At 36.6% G+C, this 26835-nt stretch overlaps 1 protein-coding gene across 1 annotated transcript in view; it reads right to left on the bottom strand.

The window, feature by feature from the left end:
- USH2A (usherin) overlaps nt 1-26835 on the bottom strand; it is an 801896-nt gene that overhangs the window by 196003 nt on the left and 579058 nt on the right. Inside the window, exon 46 of the mRNA XM_050780502.1 lies at nt 21992-22104. Coding sequence (XP_050636459.1) covers nt 21992-22104 — 113 coding nt within the window. The remainder of the gene's footprint in view (nt 1-21991; nt 22105-26835) is intronic.

The raw sequence follows: 26835 nt of genomic DNA, 5'->3' as shown, positions 1-26835 counted from the left end.
ACTTGCATGGAATACTCCATAACTTTGAGTCTATGTGTTTCTGCATAGGTGAAGTAGATTTCTCAACATATAGTTGGGTCTTATTCCTTAATTCATTCAGGTACTTTATGCCTATTAATTGGAGAATTGTATCCATTTGTATTCAGTGCTTTTAGTTTTCTGGTTGTGTTGCAACTTCTCTCTTCCTTTCTTACTGTCTTCCTTGTGGTTAAGTAGTTTTCTCTGGGAACATGTTTCAATTCATTGCTTTTTATTTTAGTGACTCTTTTATAAGGCTTACAAAAAACATAGATATAACAAGTTATTTTAAATAAATGACAACTTATCTTAGATCACAAATCAAAGAATAAAAACAAAGAAAAAGAGGAACAGCTCCAGTCTCCAACTCCCAGTGCCAGCGACACAGAAGACCGGTGATTTCTGCATTTTCAACTGAGGTACTGGGTTCATCTCACTGGGGAGTGCCGGACTATCGGTGCTGGTCAGCTGCTGCAGCCCGACCAGCGAGAGCTGAAGCAGGGCGAGGCATCGCCTCACCTGGGAAGCGCAAGGGGGAAGGGAATCCCTTTTCCTAGCCAGAGGAACTGAGACACACAACACCTGGAAAATCGGGTAACTCCCACCCCAATACTGTGCTTTAAGCAAACAGGCACACCACGAGATCAAATCCCACACCTGGCTGGGAGGGTCCCACGCCCATGGAGCCTCCCTCATTGCTAGCACAGCAGTCTGTGATCTACCGGCAAGGCAGCAGCGAGGCTGGGGGAGGGGCGCCCGCCATTGCTGAGGCTTAAGTAGGTAAACAAAGCTGCTGGGAAGCTGGAACTGGGTGGAGCTCTCAGCAGCTCAAGGAAACCTGCCTGTCTCTGTAGACTCCACCTCTGGGGACAGGGCACAGTAAACAATAACAAACACAGCAGAAGCCTCTGCAGACGCAAACGACTCTGTCTGACAGCTTTGAAGAGACCAGTGGATCTCCCAACACGGAGGTTGAGATCTGAGAAGGGACAGACTCCCTGCTCAAGTGGGTCCCTTACCCCTGAGTAGCCTAACTGGGAGACATCCCCCACTAGGGGCAGTCTGACACCCCACACCTCACAGGGTGGAGTACACCCCTGAGAGGAAGTTTCCAAAGCAAGAATCAGACAGGTACACTCGCTGTTCAGAAATATTCTATCTTCTGCAGCCTCTGCTGCTGATACCCAGGCAAACAGGGTCTGGAGTGGACCTCAAGCAATCTCCAACAGACCTACAGCTGAGGGTCCTGACTGTTAGAAGGAAAACTATCAAACAGGAAGGACACCTACACCAAAACCCCATCAGTACATCACCATCATCAAAGACCAGAGGCAGATAAAACCACAAAGATGGGGAAAAGGCAGGGCAGAAAAGCTGGAAATTCAAAAAATAAGAGTGCATCTCCCCCGGCAAAGGAGCGCAGCTCATCGCCAGCAACGGATCAAAGCTGGACGGAGAATGACTTTGATGAGATGAGAGAAGAAGGCTTCAGTCCACCAAATTTCTCAGAGCTAAAGGAGGAATTACGTACCCAGCGTAAAGAAACTAAAAATCTTGAAAAAAAAAGTGGAAGAATTGATGGCTAGAGTAATTAATGCAGAGAAGGTCATAAACGAAATGAAAGAGATGAAAACCATGACACGAGAAATACGTGACAAATGCACAAGGTTCAGTAACCGACTCGATCAACTGGAAGAAAGAGTATCAGCGATTGAGGATCAAATGAATGAAATGAAGCGAGAAGAGAAACCAAAAGAAAAAAGAAGAAAAAGAAATGAACAAAGCCTGCAAGAAGTATGGGATTATGTAAAAAGACCAAATCTACGTCTGATTGGGGTGCCTGAAAGTGAGGGGGAAGATGGAACCAAGTTGGAAAACACTCTTCAGGATATCATCCAGGAGAACTTCCCCAACCTAGTAGGGCAGGCCAACATTCAAATCCAGGAAATACAGAGAACGCCACAAAGATACTCCTCGAGAAGAGCAACACCGAGACACATAATTGCCAGATTCACCAAAGTTGAAATGAAGGAAAAATTCTTAAGGGCAGCCAGAGAGAAAGGTCGGGTTACCCACAAAGGGAAGCCCATCAGACTAACAGCAGATCTCTCGGCAGAAACTCTACAAGCCAGAAGAGAGTGGGGGCCAATATTCAACATTCTTAAAGAAAAGAATTTTAAACCCAGAATTTCATATCCAGCCAAACTAAGTTTCATAAGTGAAGGAGAAATAAAATCCTTTACAGATAAGCAAATGCTTAGAGATTTTGTCACCACTAGGCCTGCCTTACAAGAGACCCTGAAGGAAGCACTAAACATGGAAAGGAACAACCGGTACCAGCCATTGCAAAAACATGCCAAAATGTAAAGACCATCGAGGCTAGGAAGAAACTGCATCAACTAACGAGCAAAATAACCAGTTAATATCATAATGGCAGGATCAAGTTCACACATAACAATCTTAACCTTAAATGTAAATGGACTAAATGCGCCAATTAAAAGACACAGACTGGCAAACTGGATCAAGAGTCAAGACCCATCAGTCTGCTGTATTCAGGAGACCCATCTCACACGCAGAGACATACATAGGCTCAAAATAAAGGAATGGAGGAAGATTTACCAAGCAAATGGAGAACAAAAAAAAGTGGGGGTTGCAATACTAGTCTCTGATAAAACAGACTTTAAACCATCAAAGATCAAAAGAGACAAAGAAGGCCATTACATAATGGTAAAGGGATCAATTCAACAGGAAGAGCTAACTATCCTAAATATATATGCATCCAATACAGGAGCACCCAGATTCATAAAGCAAGTCCTTAGAGACTTACAAAGAGACTTAGACTCCCATACAATAATAATGGGAGACTTCAACACTCCACTGTCAACATTAGACAGATCAACGAAACAGAAAGTTAACAAGGATATCCAGGAATTGAACTCATCTCTGCAGCAAGCAGACCTAATAGACATCTATAGAACTCTCCACCCCAAAACAACAGAATATACATTCTTCTCAGCACCACATCGTACTTACTCCAAAATTGACCACGTAATTGGAAGTAAATCACTCCTCAGCAAATGTACAAGAACAGAAATTATAACAAACTGTCTCTCAGACCACAGTGCAATCAAACTAGAACTCAGGACTAAGAAACTCAATCAAAACCGCTCAACTACATGGAAACTGAACAACCTGCTCCTGAATGACTACTGGGTACATAACGAAATGAAGGCAGAAATAAAGATGTTCTGTGAAACCAATGAGAACAAAGATACAACATACCAGAATCTCTGGGACACATTTAAAGCAGTGTGTAGAGGGAAATTTATAGCACTAAATGCCCACAAGAGAAAGCAGGAAAGATCTAAAATTGACACTCTAACATCGCAATTAAAAGAACTAGAGAAGCAAGAGCAAACACATTCGAAAGCTAGCAGAAGGCAAGAAATAACTAAGATCAGAGCAGAACTGAAGGAGATAGAGACACAAAAAACCCTCCAAAAAATCAATGAATCCAGGAGTTGGTTTTTTGAAAAGATCAACAAAATTGACAGACCACTAGCAAGACTAATAAAGAAGAAAAGAGAGAAGAATCAAATCGACGCAATTAAAAATGATAAAGGGGATATCACCACCGACCCCAAAGAAATACAAACTACCATCAGAGAATACTATAAACACCTCTACGCAAATAAACTGGAAAATCTAGAAGAAATGGATAATTTCCTGGACACTTACACTCTTCCAAGACTAAACCAGGAAGAAGTTGAATCCCTGAATAGACCAATAGCAGGCTCTGAAATTGAGGCAATAATTAATAGCCTACCAACCAAAAAAAGTCCAGGACCAGATGGATTCACAGCTGAATTCTACCAGAGGTACAAGGAGGAGTTGGTACCATTCCTTCTGAAACTATTCCAATCAATAGAAAAAGAGGGAATCCTCCCTAACTCATTTTATGAGGCCAACATCATCCTGATACCAAAGCCTGGCAGAGACACAACAAAAAAAGAGAATTTTAGACCAATATCCCTGATGAACATCGATGCAAAAATCCTCAATAAAATACTGGCAAACCGGATTCAGCAACACATCAAAAAGCTTATCCACCATGATCAAGTGGGCTTCATCCCTGGGATGCAAGGCTGGTTCAACATTCGCAAATCAATAAACATAATCCAGCATATAAACAGAACCAAAGACAAGAACCACATGATTATCTCAATAGATGCAGAAAAGGCTTTTGACAAAATTCAACAGCCCTTCATGCTAAAAACACTCAATAAATTCGGTATTGATGGAACGTACCTCAAAATAATAAGAGCTATTTATGACAAACCCACAGCCAATATCATACTGAATGGGCAAAAACTGGAAAAATTCCCTTTGAAAACTGGCACAAGACAGGGATGCCCTCTCTCACCACTCCTATTCAACATAGTGTTGGAAGTTCTGGCTAGGGCAATCAGGCAAGAGAAAGAAATCAAGGGTATTCAGTTAGGAAAAGAAGAAGTCAAATTGTCCCTGTTTGCAGATGACATGATTGTATATTTAGAAAACCCCATTGTCCCAGCCCAAAATCTCCTTAAGCTGATAAGCAACTTCAGCAAAGTCTCAGGATACAAAATTAATGTGCAAAAATCACAAGCATTCATATACACCAGTAACAGACAAACAGAGAGCCAAATCAGGAATGAACTTCCATTCACAATTGCTTCAAAGAGAATCAAATACCTAGGAATCCAACTTACAAGGGATGTAAAGGACCTCTTCAAGGAGAACTACAAACCACTGCTCAGTGAAATAAAAGAGGACACAAACAAATGGAAGAACATACCATGCTCATGGATAGGAAGAATCAATATCGTGAAAATGGCCATACTGCCCAAGGTAATTTATAGATTCAATGCCATCCCCATCAAGCTACCAATGAGTTTCTTCACAGAATTGGAAAAAACTGCTTTAAAGTTCATATGGAACCAAAAAAGAGCTCGCATCTCCAAGACAATTCTAAGTCAAAAGAACAAAGCTGGAGGCATCACGCTACCTGACTTCAAACTATACTACAAGGCTACAGTAACCAAAACAGCATGGTACTGGTACCAAAACAGAGATATAGACCAATGGAACAGAACAGAGTCCTCAGAAATAATACCACACATCTACAGCCATCTGATCTTTGAGAAACCTGAGAGAAACAAGAAATGGGGAAAGGATTCCCTATTTAATAAATGGTGGTGGGAAAATTGGCTAGCCATAAGTAGAAAGCTGAAACTGGATCCTTTCCTTACTCCTTATACGAAAATTAATTCAAGATGGATTAGAGACTTAAATGTTAGACCTAATACCATAAAAATCCTAGAGGAAAACCTAGGTAGTACCATTCAGGACATAGGCATGGGCAAGGACTTCATGTCTAAAACACCAAAAGCAACAGCAGCAAAAGCCAAAATTGACAAATGGGATCTAATTAAACTAAAGAGCTTCTGCACAGCAAAAGAAACTACCATCAGAGTGAACAGGCAACCTACAGAATGGGAGAAAATTTTTGCAATCTACTCATCTGACAAAGGGCTAATATCCAGAACCTACAAAGAACTCAAACAAATTTACAAGAAAAAAACAAACAACCCCATCAAAAAGTGGGCAAAGGATATGAACCGACATTTCTCAAAAGAAGACATTCATACAGCCAACAGACACATGAAAAAATGCTCATCATCACTGGCCATCAGAGAAATGCAAATCAAAACCACAATGAGATACCATCTCACACCAGTTAGAATGGCGATCATTAAAAAGTCAGGAAACAACAGGTGCTGGAGAGGATGTGGAGAAATAGGAACGCTTTTACACTGTTGGTGGGATTGTAAACTAGTTCAACCATTATGGAAAACAGTATGGCGATTCCTCAAGGATCTAGAACTAGATGTACCATATGACCCAGCCATCCCATTACTGGGTATATACCCAAAGGATTATAAATTATGCTGCTATAAAGACACATGCACACGTATGTTTATTGCGGCACTATTCACAATAGCAAAGACTTGGAATCAACCCAAATGTCCATCAGTGACAGATTGGATTAAGAAAATGTGGCACATATACACCATGGAATACTATGCAGCCATAAAAAAGGATGAGTTTGTGTCCTTTGTAGGGACATGGATGCAGCTGGAAACCATCATTCTTAGCAAACTATCACAAGAACAGAAAACCAAACACCGCATGTTCTCACTCATAGGTGGGAACTGAACAATGAGATCACTTGGACTCAGGAAGGGGAACATCACACACCGGGGCCTATCATGGGGAGGGGGGAGGGGGGAGGGATTGCACTGGGAGTTATACCTGATGTAAATGACGAGTTGATGGGTGCAGCACACCAACATGGCACAAGTATACATATGTAACAAACCTGCACGTTATGCACATGTACCCTACAACTTAAAGTATAATAATAATAAATAAATTAAAAAAAAAAAAAAGAAAATGTGGCACATATACACCATGGAATACTATGCAGCCATAAAAAAGGATGAGTTCGTGTCCTTTGTAGGGACATGGATGCAGCTGAAAACCATCATTCTCAGCAAACTATCACAAGAACAGAAAACCAAACACCGCATGTTCTCACTCATAGGTGGGAATTGAACAATGAGATCACTTGGACACAGGAAGGGGAACATCACAAACCGGGGCCTATTGTGGGGAGGGGGGAGGGGAAGGGATAGCATTAGGAGATACACCTAATGTAATGTAAATGACGAGTTAATGGGTGTGGCACACCAACATGGCTCATGTATACATATGTAACAAACCTCCACATTGTGCACATGTACCCTAGAACTTAAAGTATAATAATAAAAAAACTCCTGGAAAACAAAACAAAACAAAACAAAACAAAACAAAAAGAAAGAAAAAATGAAAAAGCTCTAAAATTTAACTGTATTTCTCCACATTTTGACTTTATGCTGTCTCAATTTGTATATTTTTATGTTATCTATCTCTTAACAGGCTGCTGTGCCTAGTATTGTTTTTGATAAACTTGTCTTTTGGGCTTCATCCTGAAGTGATGAGTGGATTGCATGCTGCAATTACCATATTAGAATATTCTGTGTTTGTCTGTATACTTAATTTATCAGTGGGTTTGCTTTCAAATGTTTTCTTTCTGTGCATTAGTTTTTTATTTCTTGCAGCTTGAAGAACTCCCTTTAATATTTCTTATAAGATGGGTCTCTTAGTGTTAAATTACCTCAGCTTTTATTTATCTGGGAAGGACTTCATTTCTCTTTCATATTTGAAGGATAGCTTTACTGTATACAGTATTTTTATATGGCTTTTTTTTTTTTTTTTACTTTAGCACTTTGAAAATGTCATCCCACTTCCCCCTAGCTTGTATGGTTTCTGTTGAGAAGACTGTTGTCAAATTGAAGCTTTTAAATATGTTATTTGCTTCTTTTCTCTTGCTGCTTTTAGGATCCTCTCATTGTCACTGACCTTTAAGAATTTGATTATTATATGCATTGGAATAATCTTATTTTAATCAAATCTGGTCTTCTCTGACCTTTCTATATTTGGATATTTATCTATTTCTTACATTTTAGAAAGTTTTCTATTAGTCTTTCTTTTAAAGAGCTTTCTACCCTTTGCTGTTGTTCAACTTCCTCTTGAACACCAATAATTTCTAGATTTGGTCTTTTCAGGTAGTTTTCTATGTATCTTACAGGTGATCTTCACTTGTTTTCATTCTTTTATCCCCACCTCTGCGTATTTTCAAATAGCTTGTCTCAAGTTTGTTGATGCTTTCCTCTGATCTATTTTGCTATTGAGAGCCTCTAATGAATTTTTCACTTCAGCAGATGTATTTCTCAGATCCAAGATTTCCTTTTCATTTTTGAAACATTTTAATCTCTTTGTTAAATATTTTGTGAAATGTCTGAACTTATCTTATGTACTATCTTGGTAATCACTGAGTTTCCTTAAAACTGTTGTTTTGAATTCTTGGTCATAGAGTTCAACTATCACCATCTTGTTAGGATCAGTCACTGTTCTTTGCTTTTGTCAGCTTGAGGAGATCCTGCTTCCCTGTTTAAAGAAACAGGTCGTATGTCTACAAACACACCGTCATCCTGCATATTATCAAGGATATATATCTTTGAATTATTTTTAATTTCCTGAGTTTATTAAATATCAACTTTAGTACATTTTCTTTTGGAGCATCCTATCATATATTACTCTTCTCTCCATTTCTTATGCATGTATGTCTATGTTTTTGCATTGAAAGATTAGTTATTTATTGTAGTTTTCTCTGTCTGGCTTGCTTTGGTTTTTCTTAGATATGTTTGCAGAGATTTTTTGTAATTTTTCTGTTCATTTTCTTTCATTTTGTTTTTTAATTCCCTGGGTCACTGCCTCCTTTTTGGCACTAGATGGTGCCTCAGGTCCAGGTTTGCCTTGTCTCCAGTAAACTATCAGAATACCACCTTTCCCAAATAGGGGAGGTTCCAACGGGGATATCCTGGTAGCATGAGGAGGCTGGGTGAGGTTTGGTATCCAGGAAACCTGTGGAGCAAAACTACTAAAGTGTGGTGCTGCTGAACAGCCACTCTGATTTGGCATCTCCTTTTACTGAGTTACAGAGCAGAATTTCCAGGGCTGGTGATGGTAGTCCCATCTTCCCATGTTGTCTCTGGATGTCCTCACAGAGATAGATCCCTTTGAGCACTCCTGATGCTTCCTGTGGGTTGAGGCAGGTAAAGATCTCCTGCCAGGTAACCTAAGATGGTCGGGAAACTGTCCACTGCAGTCGCACTTTTCCAGTGCAGAAATCAAGGGTCAGAGAAATATTTTCCACAAGTGCAGTGTGGAATATATTGAGAGGATGGGCGTTGTGGATACGAAAGTCCAAATTTCTTACCATCTGCTTAGAGATTTTCACTTCTCTGTGACTGTGGGAACTGTCTTTTCCTCATATTTGAGTTCTGGGATATTGCTGTGGTAATCTCAGTTATGCACATTTGTTTCTGTTTTTTGTGGAGAGGAGTGAAGCCAACTTGCTTCTACGTCATCATTTTGGAACTAGAAGTTCTTTACACATATTTTCCTACATGAGTTCATCAAGTGTTCAGACATTCTAGTTGGAGTTATTTCTTTTTAATTATGTCATATTGTCAACAGAATTACTATTCTATTACTGTTACTACTACATACTATTGTGGCCACCCCCACAGTTGTCATCACTTTCTTCTTTATTTATTTTTAGAGATGGGATCTTGCTATATTACTCAGGCTGAACTCAAACTCCTGGGCTCAAGCAATCCTCCTGACTCAGCCTCCCAAGTAGTTAGAATTACGAGTGCATTTCACTCTCCCCGGATCTCATCACTTCCAATTGTCCCTTGAAGTACAAAATACCATTGAAGCTACAAAGGAGTGTAGGGAAAATAATTTACTAACACTTACTTTTATACAGGTGAATATCAAAATGATGCAATCAGATCAAATTTTTATGAAGAGTCAGGGTTCACATTACTATTCTTTAAAATTTCATTCCAATATTTTCTCCCAATTTTTTCAAAACATTTTTGTTTGACCAGAGAAAAGAAATCTTCATTGACTCTAAGATATTAACCTAAATTGTTATGGATTAAATAGCTCTAGATTCTCTGATTATGTTTACACAGGCCTTTCTAATCAATATGGTCATTTTTGTCAATCATTTACGTAACACTCAAGTTCTCCAATATTATTTCAGATCATAGTTATCAAAAATGATCAGAACACTTAACAAAGACTAAATAAATGTAATATGACAAATTTGATTCTTTGCTTTCAAGTCAAGTCATTGAATATTTAAATATCCTACTGAGATGTTTATTATAAATTGCAGTAGGTAAAAAATAAAAATGCAAAACCCATGTTCTTTTAATAAAAAGGGACACACATTTCCCTTCCTTTTGTCCCTGGAGGAAAATGTGGTGAGGAGATCTTGGGACAGCTTGACAGGGAACTCTTAATTTTGGCAGTCTATATGAGCATAGAAAATAAAGCTTGCTTCTCAGAGAATTATGGTGGCAGAAATTAGCCAGAGCAGTTCTGCAATGAAAGGTTAAGCCTAGAATACCACAATATCAATCTATAGCATGGCATAGATGGATGAGTTTCTCAAGAACCAAGTGAATGCCTTGCAAGATGGCTAGGCTTGAGCTACCTTGAAGATACATTGTCCAGGATAGTGGCCTTCTGGCATGAGGAGACTCCAGCAGGAAGAGTCTTTGGAATGTTCTGCTCTTTTGGCACCACAAGTGATCAGCTATAAAGGGCAACACTTGTGTGAGGGAATTTGGCTATTCAAAGATTCTCAGGAGGACCTCTCAAGGAAAACATACAATTGCTCAATAAAGCATCGCTTGGCAATGGAGAGCTGTGATTGTCAACCAGTGATGGCAGTGAAATAATAATATTGAGAGGGAACATATTTGGATAAAATGGAATAGAGAAGAAAGAGTAAGGGGAAGGAAAAGAGCAAGCTACAATTAGGCCTGAGCTTTAGAAATGATAGAAGCTTTGAAGTAGATGCGAGGCTAAAATTTTGATGGTGATGGAATGGACTTTTTAATACTTGATCATGAATCTTAATTATCAAAGTAAGACTCATAATTAAAAATAATTGGAAAGCCATAAGATGTTCCTGAGGGGTATTTGAGAATTGAGGGAAGGATAGCCAAAACAGTTTAGTTAAGGCAGTAAGTAGCAGGTAAAAAGTAAAGGATTTTTTTTTCTCTTTGTATCTAATTGTATTAAGACAGCTCCATAAAGTGGTTATATAAACTTAAACGATGAAAACATGAACAAGGGTGGTAGTGGTGGAAATGGAGAAGAGTAACATATATGAGAAGATGCTGCAAAAGAAAGTGTACTAAAATTGATGTTTAATAAACTCAGGGGATTAAAAATACTTCAAAGATATATGTCCTTGATAATATGCAGGACGGTGGTCCATTTGCAGAAGTGGGTGTTGGAAAAGATGATGAGTCAGATAAAAATTAACTTTTGAGGCTCATGGTTATGGAAGTGTTGGGTGAATATCATGACATAAAATCAATAGGCAAGTGGATATGTGGGATTAGAGTTTAAGGAGAAAACAGGGCCAGAGATCTTTGAGACATCAGTATGGCCTAAAATTGCAAGACTGTTTGAACTACCTGAGCAAGATAGGGAGTCTTTTTCCTGAGGACACCCAGAATTCATAAGTAGGTTTTTAATGGAACCACTAAAAACAAAACAAAACAATGAATGTTCAGAGAATCAGGGACAAAGTGGCAGTTGAGGGCTAAAGTGAATTAGGAGGAAGAACTGGATTTTGCTGAAAGGCACTCAAAGGCTACTTCAGCGGCCGAGTTGTTTCTGTGGGAGCTACAAGAGGTAAGGAAGTTAGGAGGAGTTTGGGAAGAAGAGGGAGGTAAGGAAATGAAAATAGTGATAGCAGAGCCACAAGAATAAGCCCAGTTTTCCCTTTTCTATATATTCTATCTATCCTGTTTACATTCTATATATTCTGACTCTATTCTATTAAGGTCTCCTTAAACAGAATGTGATAATCAGAACTCATGGCCATCAAATGAGTAGTATTTCCTAAAAGCCATGGTCCATAAGGCTTTTGATTGGATCTGTACAAATTGTACTAAGTGTACTCCAAATTCCCTCTTTCAAGGTTCTACCCATATCCTTTAAAGATTTAAGCAGACAATTTTAGTCCATATTAAAAATAGTCTACAACTGCCCATATTGGTAAGCGAGTTAGGTATACAGGTGAAAAAAAGTGATTTGACATTCTGTACCCTTCAGCCAAACACTCTGCCTTCTAAAGCAACAAACAGAAATGTGGCTTTAATTTTTTCTTTTAATGTTAATAATTAAATTAAATTTAAAATATTAATTTTTTCTTTTAATTTTACAAAACTGTAAAATCATTACTTCAGTTGAAGCTATCATTCACTGAGAAAAGTTAGGCAGAAAAAATCAAGGATAGAAGAGATTCCCTGATATCTAATGTCATAGCATAAAAGTATATCATAGCATGCCTTACAAAATTTGGTGAGGAAAAAAGGAGAATCCTCTTTCTCCACAAGCTCTGACCTCTTGAGCCATACCTAACTCCACATTAAGTAATTTAAAAATATAGGGGGATGCTGGGTGCTGTGTGGCTCACATCTGTAATACCAGTAATTTGGGAGGCCAAGGTGGGAGGATGATTTGAACCCAAGAGTTCAAAAGACCAGCTTGGGCAACACAGTGAGACCCCATCTTTACAAAATAATTTTTAAAATATATTAGCTGGGTGTGGTGGCATATGCCTATTGTCCTAGCTACTCAGGAGGCTGAGGTAGGATTTTTTGAGCCTGGAAGGTCAAGGCTGCAGTGAGCTTCACTCCAGCTTGGGTGACAGAACGAGATCCTGTCTCAACAACAACAACAAAGGAAAAAAATATACGGAGATTCATTAATGATGATAGTGGTTTAGCATTAATTTAGAGACATCTAACCTATGCTGCTATCAGAAAGATTTCTGGAAAGTTGGTGTGTAAAAATATCATTGATCTCATTCAGCATCTAGAAGCAAATCTTAAAACAATTATTTGTGAGTGCTACAAAGACCTTATACCTCACACTCCTCATCAATAACACATTCCCAAACTGATTTGGATGTGAAAACACTGCCATGGTTCCAATTAAAGACATTAAAATACATGATCTGAGTTGTCTCTCTACTTTCCCTTGAGCCATGCCTGGAAATGATGCATTTTGGAATACTAGCAGTAATGTAATAAAACATCTTTCTTATTTGTGTTATTTTCTTAGTTTATCCATTTATGGGGAATAAACAACAAAACTTCATAGTCAGCCCAGTACCCAGTGAAGCTGTCAGCTGCAGTGTTTGTCATATTTCAATCAAAGCCAGACCCAGCCCGTTATCTTCATCCAGCTCAGTCTCTACATTCTCGAGGACCAGAATTAATGAATTAGCTATTGATTAAATTCCACTCTAGCAAATCCACCAAGACAAATAAATGAACTACTCAGGGCACGTGTAGGCCATGGCCAGACATGTCCGGGCTATCGATCTGTAGTTAGTATTCTTTTGGGATATAGAAGGAGCTGATGATAATATGACAAGTATGGAAAATGCAGTGTAGAAACAGAGCTTGTTTCTGAAGCAGCAGCTTATAAAACTAGAAGGGTCCATTTGATCCTTCTATATTTGTGTGCTATGGCATCTTTGGTTTATATATAAGAGGAAAAACGTGCATAAGGGCTTGTACTGCTGAAGATGTAGTCAAAAACAAGGCATAAGTTAAGGCCAAAGACGAAGATGAGTCGGTACACTGCACACATATAATCAAACAGGCTGGTATGCTATCCGTATGTTATTGAAATATATGAAAGTTAAATTTTACTGACTTCTGAATTTCACCAAAAATAAACAAAGAATCTAATAAATTTATGGCTTCTTAGAAACCAAATCATTTTAAATGCTAGAGAAGTAGACCCCGTCTGCTGATGTTTTTCTGGAAGGATTTCGCATTTCATTTTGCATGTTGCTAATATAAAAGATTTTTAAAAACCAAAATAGAAACATAACTAACAAATATACATTGCCAGAAGTATAACAAAATTAAACAAACAATATGCACACGGGAGGCTAACTGCTTTGGTGTTGGTATAATTTTGATTAATGGCTTGGCAGCCTATACTTGCTCATTAGAGTCTTGCCTTTGGAAAATGTTACTCTGCTACTATGGATCATTTTAAGAAAGGAAAGATTTTACATGCCAATATTTGGTTATGAACGATTTATATCAAGTTTTTGTTAGGCTTCTGACGGGGGGCAGGGAGGGGAAGGAAAGCTGCCAAAGGCATTGGAAGAAAGAAAACTGTGGTGGAAGGGGACTTCCCATGCAGGCCAATATGGAATAAGCCCATTAAAGCTTCTCTCTCCCACTGATTACAACTCAAAATCTGCACAAATTATGAAAAGTAATTATCTGAGGACTCCGAAAAGTTAACAATTGCAGGCTGATCAGGAGGGGAGCCAAAACTTTAAGAATGAATGTTACGGCCGGGCCGGGAGTAGGGGCTCACGCCTGTAATCCCAGCACTTTGGGAGGCCGAGGCAGGTGGATCACGAGATGAGGAGATTGAGACCATCCTGGCTAACATGGTGAAACCCTGTCTCTACTAAAAATACGAAAAAATTAGCCAGGCGTGGTGGCGGGCACCTGTAATCCCAGCTACTCGGGAGGCTGAGGCAGAAGAATGGCGTGAACCCAGGAGGCGGAGCTTGCAGTGAGCCGAGATCGTGCCATTGCACTCCAGCCTGGGCAACAGAGCAAGGCTCCATCTCAAAAAAATAATAATAGTAATAAAAAAAATAAATAAACAAATAAAACTTAAAAATTAAAAAAAAAAAGAATGAATGTTACAGGATGAGTTTCCCATTTTTTCTCCCCCTCCTTTACTTCCCATCTTTTAACCCAAGGGCCCTACCAGTGTGAAACTGTGAACTAAGCAAGCAAAACCCTAGAGAAAGTAAGTTTTTTTCCAGCTAGAGTATCTACAACAAAAAAAGCCTTGCAAGCCAGAGAGTGTAGGGAAAACTCCCATTTGTGTTTTGTTTTGTTTTGTTTTGTTTTCTCTTCTTTGTTCTGGGCCCTGCTCTAAGAATGATTAGAGTCAAGGAGCCGCACTGCAGCAGCTGTGGCCAAATTGGAATCTAAAGCCCCAAGGGGGAAAAAATCTTTCAGTCCAGAGAAATCAAGAAATGGGGCCTCTATAGTCCAAAGAATGTGGGAGAAGTCCTTGTTATTTTTTTTTTCTCTAATTCCTCCTACCTCATTGCTTAAGAACAACTCTAGTTATGCAAACCGGGAGGCAGGCTGGGAGGCAAACATTTCAAAAGAAATCATATAATTCTAGCCAAAAATCCAGGAAGGGAAGTCCAAAGGAGCTGGAATGATGGGGGACATTTCAGAGAGAAGAAAGCTAGAAGTTAATTTTATGAATGAACCAACACAAGTCCTGACTGAACTCTAAGCTTCACATTTATGGTTGCCTCACACACACAGACTATGCAAGCAGCACAGCGAGGACTTCGAGATCTGAACTATTACATAATTCCGCAGCCAAATTCCAAATTAGCCATTGTGCAGACACAGAGTAGTAAAGCAAAGTTCATAGCTTTGCTATGTTACTTTATGAAAAAATAGGAACTGACTGTAGTCACTGGCAAAGGAAAACAGAATTTGGAGTCTGAAGCTAACCAGTTGGTAATCTGCTGAAAAAAGTAAACAAGAACTCTAACTTTCTTCAAAGGATTTTAACAGGAGTCAGATTTTTATAACCTAATATTCAAAATGTGAAGAAATCAGTCTAAAAATCACCCAGAATTACACTAAGCAATCGAAAGCTGGAGTGACTGTATTAATATTAGACAAAATAAACTTAAGAACAAGGAAATTATCAGGAAGTAAAAGGGCTTATCACATAATGATAAAAGGGCCAGTTTATCAAGACATAACAATCCTAAACATGTATGCACTTAATAGCAAAACGTCAGAATACATGAAAGAAAGACTAATAGATCTGAAGAAGAAATAGATAAACCCACAGTTATATTTGGAGACTTCAACACTATTCTCACAATAACTGATAAAACAAGGAGGCAGAAATTCAGTAAGTATATAGATGATCTGAACACCACTATCATTCAACTTGAACTAATTGACATTTACAAAACCCTCTATCTGACAACAGCAGACTGTACCTTCTCCTAAAGTGCATATACATTTACTAAGATAGGTAATATTCCGAGCCCTGAAAAAACTGTAACTAATTTAAAAGAACTGAAATTCTAAAATTACTTTCCTAGATCATAATCAAATTAAACTGGAAACCCAGATAGAAACATATCTGAAAAATCCCAAATACCTGGAAAATAAACAATCCCCTTGTAAATAATCCATGGGTTAAAGAAGTCTCAAGAGAAATTAAAATATGTTTTGAACAAATGAAATGAAATGCAACATTTCAAAATTTGTGAGCTTTACACCGAAGCAGGATGGAGAGGGAAAAAGAAAGGTCTCAAATCAATAATGAAAGTTTTCATCTTTAAGAAACTAGAGAAGGAATAGCAAAGCAAAAGGGAAAAAAATAGAGAGCAGAAATCACTGAAATGGAAAATAGAAAATAATATAGATGATATAGAAAATAAATAAAACCAAAAATGCTTCTTTGAAAAGATCTACAAAATTGATAAACCTCTAGGCTGACTAGAAAAACAGAGGGCACTTACTGCCAATATCAGAAATGAAAGAGTGTAAATCAGTTCAAACAAATTGTTGTTTGCAGTACAAACATACTACAAACAACTTCCTGCTTATAAATTTGACAAATTTGATTAAATTAACTAATTTTCTGCACCCACAAGATGACAAAACTCACTGGAGAATAAATCGCCAAAATATCATACGTTATTAAGGGAACAGAATTCTGAGTTAAAAAACCTTCCATCAAAGAAAAACTCCAGGCAAATATGGGTTTCACCAGTGAATTTTACCAAGATTTAAGAAATAATAACATTTTTATACAATCTCTTCCACAAAACAGAAAAGAAGGAAATGCTTCCCAAGTTAGTATGAGAGCAGAAATTACCATGATACCCAATCCAGGCAAAGGTATTACAAGAAAATCAAACACAGCCCAATATATTTTATGAACACAGATGAACATTTTCTACAAGATAATAGTATATTGCATCCCCCAATATATAAAGAAGAAAATATAACACAACCAAATTGTGGTTATCCAGAGAATACAGGCTAGTTCAATAATTTAAAATCACTAAATATAATTGATTATAGTACAAATTTAAAATGTCAAAAAAGCGTTTGACAAAATTCCATGTCCATTTATAACAAAAACTGTCAGCAAATTAAAAGGTAAGTTCTTCAACCTGATAAAAGGCATTGCCAAAAATTTCATACATAACATCACATCTAAGGGTAAAATACTGAAAGTTTTCTTTCAAAGATTGGGAACAAATCAAGGATGTGCTCTTATTACATTATTAAACTATCCAGTGCAATAAGGCAGGAAAAAGAAATAAAAGACATACTGATTGGAAAGGAAAAAAATAAACAGTTTCTCTTTGCAGAAGATCTATATAGACTAGGGAATTACAAAAAACTCTTAAGACTTATAAGGAGTCTAGCAAGGTTGCTGGATGTAAGCTCACTATTCCAAAATTAATTGTGTTTCTACACACTGGAAACTAACAATTGGATTTAAATTTGTTCTAAAGAAACATTAATAATGGCACCCCCCTAAATAAATAATTAGGTGTAAATTTAATAAAATATGTTCAGTATTTGCATACTGGATTATACAAAACACTGATAAAATAAAGGAGAGAGGATGCAAATAAATGAGCAACAGTGTGTTCACGAACCAGAACATTTGATATTGTTAAGATGTCAATTCTCTACCAATTGATCCACAAATTCAATGCAATTCTAATCAAAATCACATGTTTTATAGATATCAATGACCTGTTTCTGAAATGTATATGGACAGGCAAAGTAGTGAGAAAGGCCAAAATGATTTTTATAAAGGTCAAAGTTGGAGGACTAATACAATGTGATTTGACAGCTTACTGTAGAGCTACAGTAATCAAGATTGTGCGATATTGGTATAGGCATACATATTGATAAACTGAACTTAAAAGAGTCCAAAACTGGCCTACAGAACATGTTTAAATTGATTTTTGACAAAAATCTAAAAATATTGGATAAAGAAAAGATAATCTTTCCAAAAATTTTGCTGAAACTATTAAATACTTACATGCCAAAAAATTAATACCTTGACCCATGCCTCAGTGTGTACAAAAATTAATACAAAACCAATCGTAGATATAAATTCAACATGTAAACATATAAATGTTTTAGGAAATAGACAAGAGAAAGTCTCTGTGACCTTGACTCAGGTAGAGTTCTTAGATAAAATACCAGATGCACAAACCATAAAGGAAAAAGTAACAAATCTAACTCTTGAAATTTAAAACTCTTTCTCTTAAAAACACACAAATAATATAATTGAAGACAAATCATAGGGTAGAGAAAAAATATTCGTAAATCACATATGTGACAAAAAACTCAAATCCAAAATATATTTTAAAAATTCTCAAAACTCAGAAAATAAGAAAACAAAGAATCTAATTAACAAATTAGCAAAAAATTTGGAGATGCCATTTCCCAGAGTAAACAAATGCCAAAGTGCATGCAAAAAACAATTGCAAAGCTTATCGGTATCATTAGTCATCAGGGAAAATGTAACTTAAGCCCATAATAACACACAACTAAACATCTATTAAATGACTATTTAAAAAATAAGAGGAAAACACCTCATATTATCTCAAGTTCTAGAAAAATGAAGAGCAACTTGAACTCTCATACAATGCTAGTAGGAATGAAAGACGTTACAGTCACTTTGTAAATCAGTCTAGCAGTTTCTTTATGACTCAGCCATCCAACTCCTGGGTATTTGCCCAAATGAAATGAAAATATATATTTACACAAAAACCTGTATTTAGATGTTTTATAGCAACTTTAATCTTGGTCACGGAGAACTGAAAACTATCCAAACTGTGCACGAACTGTAGAACTTTCACATAATGTAAACTTAGCAACAAAAACTGACAACTACTAGTATGTATACAACTACTAGTATGTATACAATAAGATGGACAAATCTTAAATGCATTATGCTAAGTAAAAGAAGCCCTTTGAATGGCTACATATTATATGACCCTTTTACATGACAACATGGAAAAGGCAGAATTATATAGACCAAAACATGGTAGTGTTTGCTTAGTTTTAGGACGGGTAGAAGAGGGGTTAGCAATAAAGGAGCCCGACATCATGATGCTGTTTTATATCTTGATTGTGGTAGTGTCTGTTCTTCCTGGTAGCTCTTTGGATGGGCTTTTTAAACATGGTACTCTGCAATTTCCTGATAATATCCCTTTATATGTAATCATATTTTAGTCATATTGTTGGTATTCGGGGAATCTTTTGATCTGCACAATAGTACATTGGTTCTGGGATATTTTCTTGTCTTTTTTTAATTTTCTCCCTCTTTGATTCTCTGTCGAAGCTCTTATTACTCAAATATTAGACTTCCTAGATGCTTTCTATTATTTTTTTCTTTCTCTCTCTCTCTCTCTTAAATCTTTGTGTTTCATTGCACTTTCAAAGACATTCCCTTGAACTTTCTTCGAAAGTTTCAATTCAGCTTTTCACTCTTTTAATTTCCATGAGGTTTTATCCACTTTTTTTTTTTTAATATGCTCCTTCCATTTTATGGTTAGAGAATCTTCTTTTATCTGTCTGAGGTTATAATTTTTTTTCCTCACCTGCAATGTCTCTGAATCTATTGTATCATGTCTTTTGTTTATTTTGGTCCCCTTTTTATATTTAAGAGCGTTGCACCAAAAAAAAAAAAAAAAAAAAAAAAAAAAAAAAAAGAAAGGCTGACTAAAAGCTTTATAGGTAGGTGACCCTTGTTGATTGGCATACTTCCTTATCACGTGACCAGGGAGCAAGTTGTTTTCACTGTTAGGGATCCCTATATGCTATTGTCTGGAGGTATTTTATTTGGATTATTCATTTTTTTTCTAGAAAAGAATGTTCAGTTTCCTATCTGGAGGTGTTTATGACTTGGCTACTTGCTCCTGAGGACAGAAGTGGGAAAATTAGCCAAAAATTGCACTATTCAGGTTGTGGTCTCACTCTATCACTGTTTTTACTTCTGCATCTCATCTCAGCTCCCCTGTGCCTAGTAGCCCTCAGTTTCTCCAGAGAATATATGTCTAATCTCCTAGTCGGTGGACTTTGTCATGTGGAGGAAGAGAAATAGACCCCTGGATGTACAGCAAAGAGGCAAGAGACCTGGGATTCCAAACACTTCTTTGTTAACAGTTGTGTCTTGCTCTACGATTTCAGCTTTAAACCTTACCCTCCCTCCTCCTCTTTACATCCTTAAAACTTCTAAGTGCCCAGCCTCTCCAGTTCTCTGTGGAAAAAACAGTTTGTTTCCTGTCATTATTCTCTTTCGTCAACCAATATTTTGGTTGTAAATTTCTCCACTGTATTAAATCATTTGCCTCTTTCTGACAAATATTGCTTACAAAATCATGTCGCAATCTCTTTTCTGTTGTTGTCTCCTCTCTCACTTTCCTTGTTCTTGTTGTATAATACTCTCTTTAATGTTTTTGCCATCAATTTAATGTATTTGGATACAAGCAGCTTTTAATAGCAACTAAAAATATTTGTCCTGTTATTATGTGTAATAATCTTCTTAAAGGAAAAAAAAATCATTGAGACACAGTCACATTTGTTCCATTTCTTATAAAGCTTAGGTATTATTTTTAGTTATAAATAAATATGTATTATGAGGCATATTCTGTTAGGTCATTCACATGGACTTGAGTCATGGGGATGCCAGTAGACAAGAATTTGAAAACATCCACCCACCAAACTATAATTCTTTCTTGAGCTTTTCAAGACTGAACTCAAATGTCACATCTTCCATGATGCCTTCACTGACAATTCTGGGTAAAGTTTGCTATTTTTCTGTTTATGTTCTTCTTGCACATCATAAACCTCATATTATAGTGTTTTTCACATTGTTCTATAAACATTTATATAGGGGAGTATCTTCCACAGTGTACTGGAACTTTGCAAATTTAGAATCATGTCTTATGCTCTTTTGTATTACTTTTGCCTTCTATATTATTATGGCCACAGATGTGTTTGCTAAAAGAATAAAGGTCTCTAATGCCCATTTATGTGACTATTTCCTTCCTGCATAGTAGACAATACTGTGAATAGGTTGAGAGATATCTGCTGGGGGGATTATAAACTAATTAGTATGTCAAAAATTAGATCATTATCTATCACGTGTTTGAGAGAAGATATACTCAAGGAGACAAGATATGATTATTGCCAAGAACAGCTAACAGTCCTGTTAGTTGGGTTTTTCTAATTATTTTAACCATCGGTTGCCAAAACCAGTGCTATTTTTTTTTTAACCGATTTAAGATCTGGAAATTTCAACATGCCATAGAGGAATCCTTCAGAATTGAAACATTAATAATAGACTGATTATTTCAGTGTGTGTGTGTTTGTGTGTGTGTGTGTTGTTTGTATGTATAGGTGAGGGTGATTCATTTGGCTTAAGCAAAAAGTATAATGTGAAAGCACTAAGATTTCTTTTCCCAGCCTCAAGTTGATACAAACAGATGAACAATTTACTATCTTATTTTCAGCTTTGGAAACAACACCAAATATTATTATTATTGTTGTTACTAATTATGAATTATAAAGAGACTCGCTTTCAAACTATGGTCATTTCTCAGCAACAAAAGAATAAAGAAAAATAAAGTGATTCTACAAAGAAGCTGACAAAATTGATAATGGTTATCTAAACATTATCTGCCCTATTAATTTTACAGATTTCTATCTTTAGGGCACTCTGATGTATATAAATCAGTTTTTTTTTTAACCAAAAAGATTAAGTTAGAAGGTAGTCATTACAATTAAGCGTGTATTATGCTTTGCAAAAGGATTCACTAAAGGACACATTCAAATAAGGAGACATGTATTTCCAGTATTTGTTTACAGGTTACTAAATAAAAAATCTGAGGCTGGGCAATCAGGGAAATTAAAGGTTAAATGTCATTGGAAGTCCAGTGAAGATTAACATCTGTGAAATAATATCAAAAATTTGATTTACACACATAGTTGTAAGAACCCATTAAATGAGATTGTCATGGCTGAGAGGATACCTTTGGTTTTTATTTTCATTTCTTCTGATCAGAGTTCCTTAGATTAACTGACACAAAATTTTTTACCTTGAAGTGATGCCACGAATTGTGGGTGTTGGTATATCACTTGGAGTATCTTCCACAGTGGTGATTTGCGTTCCATTGCTTTTCACGCAGGCATATATTGTGCAGACTTCAACCTGCAAACATTAGTTTAGAAAAAAATAAATGCAACTATTTTTGAAATACGTACTAACAATAGTCTGAATCCCACCTTCCCTCATTTCACCTGAATCTCTTATAGTTCTCTATAACATCTTGAGGTTAAATCAATATTCATTTTTGATGTTAACTGACTCCAAAGGAATGAACTCAGAGGAGGGTACAGAAGTGGGATCAAGACAATTGATTTAGTGATGGGAATGGTGATGTTTACTCTCTGGTTTCAACTATTCAGAAAGAGAAAGATACATTAATCTACTCAGAGCATAGTCAAGGAATGGAAGATGCCCAAGTGACAGTTTGCAAACATAATAGGTTATCACTGCTTACTGTTCTCTAAATCTATAACTAAGCAGTGTAATGATGATATCTTCTGGAAGTCTTGACACTGTAAAACAAATAGCCTAAATGCTAATGTCTAGTGGAAGAAAAATGAGGCCTAGAGAAGCCTTCCAATATGGCTGAGGTATTTTATATCCATTTATTCCAGATGCAATTGTATTTTTACCTTAATCACAGCAGAAAATCATCATTCATCCCTTTAATTCTGCCACCTAATCTGAATAAAAACTGAGGAGAGTGGAATAACTGAAGATTAGAAATGGGGTTCATCAAGCATTAGTAACACAAAAGGAACGCATTAACCAAGAGGGAAGAGAGAGAAATGAATATATAAAAGATTGGGAACATCTACAAATCAATATTATTTTGCTCTCAATTAAAGGATAAACCTAAGAGGAACTGTACTTTATACAGTGCTAATTTACTTTGAGTATCTAATACATAAATGGAGAAGGCAAGCTAGGTGCTAATGAATCTTAAACACTAATTCTGAGCTTCTATGTGAAACAATTATCTGATTGTTCCTTTGATGGTTGAAGAAAGGCAAATGGGATTCTTGTATTTAGTAGATATGCTATTTTATTACTAGTGTACCTAAATGTTAGTTGAGGGATATGTTCATAATGCTGTATGAGTTGTGTTACTTGTTGATGCCATATTGTCTTTTGAGGTATTAATAGTGGATATTTAAAAACTATCAAGGGTGTACATTCTAAGCATGTCCAATTAAATCTGAAATAAAGGCAGATGAACTTAAAATATAATGCTGTAATATAATTAATGAAAATGAACTTTATACATATTGGAAAAAATTGATTCTATGATACATAATGAAGTAACTCAGAATCAATTCAACTGAATCTATTATGTATCTAATATGTGCCAAATATTATAATGGAAATAAGGACAAATAATTGTATTGATTCCTCATAACTCCATTTAAACAAATTTGCAGAGAAGAAAGGGAATATGGTCAAGCTGGTACGATTTAGGATATCTGAGTTGCTCTCCACTGTACCCTATTGGCTTCTCATCTAAATGTTAACATAACTTTAAGCTCTAAACTACTTAGGTATATTCAAATATTTCTCCAGAAAACATTTCGTTTGATTCATTGGTCAAAGGAAAATGACCAATGGCTACTGGTAGTAGCCAGATGATTATATATGTTTTAACCTCAAATGTTAGAGAAATGTGCCAATATTTTTAAATTTTTACTAATGTTAACATTCCAAGTCTCCATTTTGGGACCTATTTCTAGTGCTATAACTATATTGTATAACATGTGAATGAAACACAAATATAAAGCTTACTATATTTATATTAAAAAGAGATAAAACTGAATAAAAATGAAATGATTATTTATTTGTAAAGGGGACATATAAAGGGATTATTCAAAAAGTAGATATTTGGCTGGGTGAAGTGGCTCACACCTGTAATCCCAGCACTTTGGAAAGCTGAGGCAGGTGGATCACCTGAGGTCAGGAGTTTGAGACCAGCCTGGTCAACATGGTGAAACCCTGTCTCTACTAAAAATACACACAAAAAATAACCTGGTGTGGTGGTGGGCACCTGGAATCCCAGGTACTTGGGAGGCTGAGGCATGAGAATTGCTTGATTCCATGAGGCAGAGGTTGCAGTGAGCTGAGATCATGCCAATGCACTTCAACCTGGGTGACAAGAGTGAGACTGTCTCAGAAAAAACAAAAGTAGATACTTGGGTGTGTTATGTGCTTTAAAATCAATAGCTATTTTACAGATGGGCTTAGCATAGAAAGCCTTAATTCTAAAGTATTAGGCATTCCAATTAAATGCTTATTTTAAATGAAACCAAATCACCTTTGACATCATAATGAAAATCACTGAAATTTGATGTTCAAATTTTCAGAAATGCAATAGCTATATCAAGTACAGTATTCTTGGACTGCAAAAAGCTTCACAAAAAATATAGTAATCTGGAATAACAATATCTTAGTCACTAATAACAAAATTCTATTATTGGATTCTACTTTGGTCTTTTGCATCTTCATCTGTTTCCACTCTCTTCAGGCTACCAGAAGAGGAAGCTTTATACCTAGTGGTTTGAGTTATTTATACCTGACTCAAACCAGTAGTGGTATAAATAAAGCCTTCCCCATAGAATAGGCCTTAAACACTTTTAAACGTTAACTCTTAATCCAGAGTTAGAGAGCTGAGCTGCACATGCATGCACAGCACACAATGTTCTCACTTCTAGGTTGTATTTCAAGTCTTTATAAAGCAAATGAATAAGGTGTCTTTTGAAAAATGAGCTTTCTCGAACAGGGGTCAAAAGAAGACAATACAGCAAATCCTACATCACCTTCCTGTGTTAGCCTTTTTTATATAGCTATATTTCTAATTTATTTGGAGCTTGATTTCTGTTTTATAATTTGGCCTATGGCCTACCTGCATACATGGACTCACTGTAAGAATCATGAACATAAACATCAGTCCACATATTCCATGCTAAGACATCTCAGGTAGGTTATGGGAATCATGGTGTGCAATGAAAACAAACCACTGCTTAAGAAAATCAGAGAGGACACAAACAAATGGAAAAACATTCCACGCCCATGGATAGGAAGAATAAATGTCATGAAAAGGGCCATATTGCCCAAAGTAATTAACAGATTCAGTGATATTCCCATTAAACTACCATTGACATTCTTCACGAAATTGGAAAAAACTACTTTAAAGTTCATATGGAACCAAAATGAGCCTGTATAGCCACAACAATCATAAGTAAAAAGAACAAGTCTGGAGGCATCACACTACCTGACTTTAGACTATACTACAAGGCCACAGTAACCAAAACAGCATGGTACTGATACAAAAACAGACAAATGGACCAAGGGAACAGAATAGAGACCTCAGAAAGAAGACTGTGCATCTACCACTATCTGATCTTCAACAAAACTGACAAAAACAAGCAGTGGGGAAAGGATTTCCTATTTAATAAATGGTACTGGAAAAACTGGCTAGCCATATGCAGAAAATTGAAACTGGGCACCTTCCTTACATCTTATACAGAAAGTAACTCAAGATGGATTAAAGACTTAAATGTAAAGCCCAAAACTATAAAAATCCTAGAAGAAAACCTAGACAATACCATTCAGGACATAGACACAGGCAAATATTTCATGACAAAAATGTCAAAAACAATTATGATAAAAGCAAAAATTGACAAATGGAATCTAATTAAACTAGAGAGCTTCTGCACAGCAAAAGAAACTATCATGAGAGTGAACAGGCAACCTACAGAATGGGAGAAAATTTTTGCAATCTATACATCTGACAAAGGTTTAATATCTAGAATCTATAAGAAACTTAAACAAATTTGCAAGAAAAAAAAACCCATTTAAAAAAGTAGGTAAAGGACATGAACAGACACTTCTCCAAAGAAGAATTTATGTGGCCAACAAGCATATGAAAAAGAGCTCAACATCACTGATGATTAGAGAAATGCACAGCAAAACCACAATGAGATACCATTTCATGCCAGTCAGAATGGTGATTATTAAAAACTCAAGAAACAACAGATGCTGGTGAAGCTGTGGAGAAATAGAAAGACTTTTACACTGTTGGTGGGAATGTAAATTAGTTCAACTATTGTGAAAGACAGTGTGGTGAGTTCTCAAAGACCTAGGGCCAGAAATACTATTAGACCCAGCCATCCCATTACTGGGTATATACCCAAAGAAATATAAATCATTCTATTATAAAGATACATGCATGCATATGTTCATTGCAGCACTATGCAGAATAGCAATGACATGGAATCAACCCAAATGCCCATCAATTATAGACTGAATAAAGAAAATGTGGTACATGTACACCATGGAATACCATGCAGCCATAAAAAGGAATGAGATCATGTCCTTTGCCGGGACATGGATGGAGCTGGAAGCCATTATCCTCAGCAAACTAACACAGGAACAGAAAAGCAAACATCACATGTTCTCACTTACAAGTAGGAGCTGTACACCGAGAACACATGGACACAGGGAAGGGAACACCACACACTGGGGCCTGTTGTGGGGGCATCAGGGGAGGAAGAACATCACAATAAATAGCTAATAATGCATGTGGAACTTAATACCTGGTAGATGGGTTGATAGGTGCAGCACACCACCATGGCATATGTTTACCTATGTAACAAATCTACAAGTCCTGAACGTGTATCCCGGAACTTAAAATAAAATACATTTAAATAAAAAAAAGAAAAATAATTAATGTACCTTTCTCCTGTATTCAAAGATATTTTTATTTGGTTTTCTTAGGAAGCTAGGTCTATGAGTCACAGTAGGGGAGACTAAAGTGTTGGTTGTAGCCAGATGATTATGTAT

The sequence above is a fragment of the Macaca thibetana genome, chromosome 1 (assembly GCF_024542745.1).
Source record: "Macaca thibetana thibetana isolate TM-01 chromosome 1, ASM2454274v1, whole genome shotgun sequence".
NCBI lineage: Eukaryota > Metazoa > Chordata > Mammalia > Primates > Cercopithecidae > Macaca > Macaca thibetana.
This window is presented reverse-complemented; position numbering and strand designations above follow the sequence as displayed.